The 5,501-nt window shown below is 32.6% G+C and overlaps 1 protein-coding gene across 1 annotated transcript; it reads left to right on the top strand.

The window, feature by feature from the left end:
• The first annotated feature begins 3,314 nt into the window (after positions 1 to 3,314).
• On the top strand, positions 3,315 to 4,499 carry LOC133178935 (neuronal acetylcholine receptor subunit alpha-3-like). Its single transcript, XM_061313587.1, has one exon. It carries the CDS (start codon positions 3,315 to 3,317, stop codon positions 4,497 to 4,499), a length of 1,185 nt encoding a protein of 394 aa, XP_061169571.1.
• The last annotated feature ends 1,002 nt before the right edge of the window (positions 4,500 to 5,501 follow it).

The raw sequence follows: 5,501 nt of genomic DNA, 5'->3' as shown, positions 1-5,501 counted from the left end.
AACTCTGATCAGGCAGATGTTACCTATATCTATCGGGAATTGTCCAGAAGAATTAAAGATCTGGAGAGGGATTCATAAACACTCTAAAAATTAAGTGTAAGAAATTTCTTAAACCTCTTAATTCCAATTGATAGCATCTGTCAAATTAAAATACACAGTTCTTGATGGGCAATCTTCTGTTTTCAAAATTAATTTGGAGTGAGGTTGTCAAAACAAATTTGATGTTGAATAAATATTTTTATTCTATTTTTATGCCTCGACTAACAAATTGCAAAGCATCATGTCTCAAAAAGATGTCAGATGATTTTTACAATCTAAAAAGAAACAATGTAATGATAGTACATACGTATTTTGATGTTTTATTGGGTTGTGGCTTAGTTCATCACTCATTAAAGATATAATGAGCAATTGGATTTTAACTGTCAATGTTTAACTTTGTGAATACACTCTAGATCCATAAAATACTTGGTACCTTTTTTCTGAAAAACCCTGCGGAAGGGTATTTGTCCATTATGGACAGTTCTAGTTGATGTTGTAATCAAACTTCATACAAAGATCCAAATTAATGTAATCATTCAACTGTATTATTAATTTCTGACCTTGACCTTCCCTGTGACCTTGACCGCACTAATTCCCTCTTGTGTTTTTAGCTCAGTTTTATAGCAATTATTGATATTATTTTTATCAAAACTCTTACACTGATACATATTAGTGGGAACTTTTCAAGTGTTTCGTAATTTTCTGACCTTGACCCCACTATCTCCTCTTTGCATTTATTTTTAAGTAACGGTTTCTGATTTTTCTTTAAACATGATATATACGAATTGATAAGAGCTTTTCAACCTGTTTGACCTTTCATTTGTCCTTGACCTTACTATCATTTGCATTTAGCACATTATAGAGGAAACTGTTCATAAGATTTTCCTAAAACTTCACACACATTTACAATTTGGTGAAATTTTATCATAATAATCAGATATTCGCCTTCCCTACGACCTTAACTTCTTTTTTGAAGATGTTTTAATTAAAATATGCAAAGTTACATATTTGTCTTTCCGATGTCCTTGACCCACTTTTCTTTAAATTGCAGTTACTTAGTTCTATATTGAAAAAATCCCACTTTCATCCTTTTTAAAAATTATCTCTGACCAAAGAAGGATTGTACATTTCTTTTTATGTTGAAATATAAAAGTGCCTTGGGTAGGGCATTCCTATGGATATATTTTCTTATTTTTCAAAACCTATGAGCTATATCTAATGAAATGTAGCTAGCACAAAAAATCCATAAGTATTCGGTTTTGTTTACAAGTCCCTGTCATGGTAGTCAGTTAATTATTAGTAAATCTATAGTGGCAAAATTTTCACTTTGCACTTTATATTATTACTGTCAATTATATTAATACGAAAATTAATGGTTCCTAATGTCGAAATTACATTCTATTGGGAAATAAATTGTAAGTTCTTTTCATGAAAAATTTTTAATTAAAGTCTCATTTGTAGAAGGATTCTATTTTCTACGAAAAATCAATTAATTGTGTTATATCTAACAATTTAGCTGAGAGTTTCGAAATTTCAGTAGATGTGCTTATTTTATAATGGATTGCCTGTGTATGATAGCACGCTCTGGTTTACTGGTCAAATAAGTTTGTTCATAAAGAGATCTAGATGTCTTTTAAGTGTAAATAAATACGAGAGTCGTTCAATAAGTAGTGCAAATGGACACCTAAAAATTAAAAAAAAAAAAAAAAAAAAAAAAAAAAAAAAAAAAAAAACATTAGTTTCTTAATATTTTCAATCCCTCAAAGCATTCATTGTTAACCTTTATACATGTCTTTAGTCAGAGAACATCAGGAGACTCATCTTCAGGGGTGCCTAAAATACTGATGAATAGCACTTAGCATGACATATCTGAGATGGTAGAATCTTCCTTTGATTATTTTCTTGCTTTTTTGGCATAAAAATATTTCACAATGACTGAGATCTAGCGAATATGGAAGATGGCTAGGCTCTTGAAATTAAGGTTGATTGTGATTGTGGTCCAGCTTTCACTCTAAAATCTCATTAATGATTATATCAAGAATCTCTGCTAATTTGTTGCATTGTTGAGGAGCTTTTATTTGAACCTCCGTAATGCCTCAATTCAGTATTAGCTTGATATATGATTTACATGTCTATGTTTTTAAAATTATTCGCCTCTCAGAATGGCAAAGGGAAAATTCTTCTTTATTCTAGTTGACAATGACACCGAAAAAAAAGAGATTTCAGAGGAAAATTATTCTTCATCATGCTGATTACGTATGATGTAAATGCTTTCTCGCTAATGAAACCGATGCTGTCTATAGTTTACAACAGGAATTCATATTAGCAAATCTATGCAGAAAGATCATGTGAACTATTTTGACCACATTTTGTTTAGCGCCCGTCGTGTGCAATGTGACAGAGAAAGTAAAAAATAATTTTCTGCACTTTAAAATTTCTTTTTACTACCTTGGCAAAAAATCCATATCGGTGAAAATGCATATATTTAGTTCTTAATTTAATATCGCCAAGTCAGCTTAAAAATTATCGCCAATTTTACGACCTACAGAGTATTTTAGGCACTTATTAAAAGTTTAGATGCCACGGAGACTAAATTAGTTTAATTGGAGCCCTATTAGGATGGGGTTAAGAATAGAGAGCACATTTTACATAATGCAGATCACAGGGCAAAATAGCTTGTGCAGAATCAACAGGGCCATGTTGTAAAAATAAATATTGAAGCATCTCCAGTTTTGTGTGGATTCAAACATACCAATGTTGCGTAGTTTCAAGTTCAATTTAATCATTATCCCTTGAGGCAAGGTTATATGGATTTAAAATTTTTATGAGATAAATGAAGAAATTTGTTTTAATTTTCTGAAGAACAGCATGGCCAATTTGAATCATGTGAGCGTTATGGCCTATGGCCCTCTTCTTTAGAAATTTACGAATAAAGAGCTAATAACTGACCATTTGCTTTGGAGTTAATGGATGTGTTTCCTACATTACACGATGTCATTTTAACTATTTGCAGACAAATCGGAACCTTTTTAAAACCCACGCTATCTAGTCGCAAGTGTAAACATCGATCACTGTTTTTACAAATGTACTAACCCATGTTTCCATAACACTACTTTAAGGTTCATAATGAAATGTTTCAAATCTATATTGCTAGTTGAAAAATAGTCTGCAGTTAACAACAAATTAAGGGTAGCCGAGTATATCGATCAAATTAAAGATATCGATCAAACTAAATGTAGAGAATATTCTTTTTGGTCCTGTTGCATACAGTCAAGATGCCATACAGAGCAAAGCTCTTCCTTTGTGCTTTTTTAAATTTCTTGGTAAAAGGATGTTTGGGAAACGATAAAGTGACAGCAGCAGAAAATGTGACGTCATTAAGAAAGGCTTTACTGCGGAACTATGATCCTTACTTACGACCCCGGAAAAATCAAATTGATCCAGTCGTCATTAACGCTAGTTTTTTCGTCCTCCGCTTCAATGATATCAATGAAAAGGAGGAAACTGTTACTCTTCTAGGTAGCTTAATGATTCTTTGGAATGATGAATTTCTTGTCTGGGACAAACAACAGTATTCAAATATAAGTAGCATAGAGTTGAAAACAAATGACATATGGTGGCCAACGATATCTTTGGGTAATCCTGTCGGAGATTTTGAGACATTCGAGAATCCATACAAGATTTTTCGCGTTTCTTCTTCCGGTGATATAGTGTGGTTTCCTGGCGGTTTATATTCAGTAGTGTGTGAGTTGAATTTAAAAAAGTATCCTTTCGATACACAAAATTGTGATTTCATTTTCTCTGTTCTCGGATACCCTCCCGATGACATCATAATCAACGCGGTTTCTAGCGACCTCCAGGTACGAGGAACAACCGAGTGGGATGTTGTCGCCGGCAGAGTTTCCAGTATGCCCTACGGAAAGACTGGACTGATTGCGAGCTTTACTCTACAAAGAAAACCATTTTTTGTGGTATTGACAGTGTTGTTGCCACTGTGTTTGCTCTCTGTAATGAATGTGTTTGTCTTTCTCATTCCTGTAGAATCTGGTGAGAAAATTTCTTTTGCGATCACCACATTTCTGGCGTATTCGATTTATCTTTCCGCCATAGGATCTTCTCTCCCTGCTAAAGACAACGTTCACATGGCGGTATACATAGAAATACTGATGGTTCTTAGTGTTGTTATCATGGTATTAGTCATTGTTCAAACAAGGCTCTTCTTTTATTACGGTGACCACAATCTGCCCTGTTTTGCTGGAAAAGTTGGCGTTGACAAAACTATTGATAGACCAAATTCTGGTGACGAAAACAAAATGTCCCCTGCAGAAAATTCAAAACCATTGAAAAGAACATGGGCAAATAGTATGGTATTAATGGATAAAATTTTCTTTTTTTCTTTTACGTGTGTTTTAGGATCAGTCAGTATCTATTATTTTGATTTGATGATGCTCAAATCCTAAAAATAAATGAATCACTTGGTAGAATTCTTGTTCTTTGAATGTTAAAAGGTACTTTGGAACAAGCTTATAGCGAACACACGTATAATGAATTGACGCTTACAGCGAAGTAATTTTCAATCCCCATGACTTTCATATATATTGTAAACCTAACAGATATAACGAATTTCGCTTATGGCGAAGCAAAATCATCTGTCCCTGGTACTTCGTAATAAAAGTGTTCTACTGTATATCTTTCTTTTTTTGTCTTTGCGTTTGAATTTTCTGCTAAATAAAGTGAGTTTAATAGTTTTAAAATTTTTATGGATTATTTGTGCGTTGACAAAGTGCTAACCAGACATCGCTTATTTGACTGATTCGTAATCGTTTTTGAAAACACGCAGGTATATGAATTCAGCACCCAGATCATTATTCGGCTTTACACTTATTTGTAAAATGTAATATTCATAAATCAGAAAAGCCAGGATAAAACATTTACTTATCTATTGTATAGATGTCAATGAGTCTTAGACTAAAAAGAACACTCCTCTGCGACGATATCATGTGACGTCTATTATTAGAAAAATGTGCCTTATTGAAAGCTGAAAAGTTCAAAACTACTCCGGAGATTATTTATTTTGTTCATCTGATTATGTGAAAACATCTCTGGTCATGAAAAGTGCTGCTAGAATCCTACTGTCATAATACAATACAATATTTATTGGCGCAAGCACAATTACAATAATTGTCAAAGGCACAACATACAAGAATCGTCAATTGTTCATAAATTTAAACAATATTCCAGAATGTGAAGATATGCATAGATCATACAATTATATGTACAATAATTATGTAATACAATCATTTCTAGATATATGACATTTTTAAATAAATGAGTGTGTTATTTTCAGTATTTCAGTGCATTGGCTATCAAAGCAAAGCTTAACTTTTTTAGTATAAGACATATATTTGATATTTTCCCTTGAAAAAAATTCAACAAGTTCCTTTAAAAAGTTAACCTATGAT

The sequence above is a fragment of the Saccostrea echinata genome, unplaced genomic scaffold (genome assembly GCF_033153115.1).
Source record: "Saccostrea echinata isolate AGI-Se365-2 ecotype Australia unplaced genomic scaffold, CSIRO_AGI_Sech_v1 ptg000004l, whole genome shotgun sequence".
In the NCBI taxonomy this organism is placed as follows: Eukaryota; Metazoa; Mollusca; class Bivalvia; order Ostreida; family Ostreidae; genus Saccostrea; species Saccostrea echinata.
The sequence above is the reverse complement of the archived record's forward strand: the minus strand, read 5'-3'. Positions and strand labels throughout refer to the sequence as shown.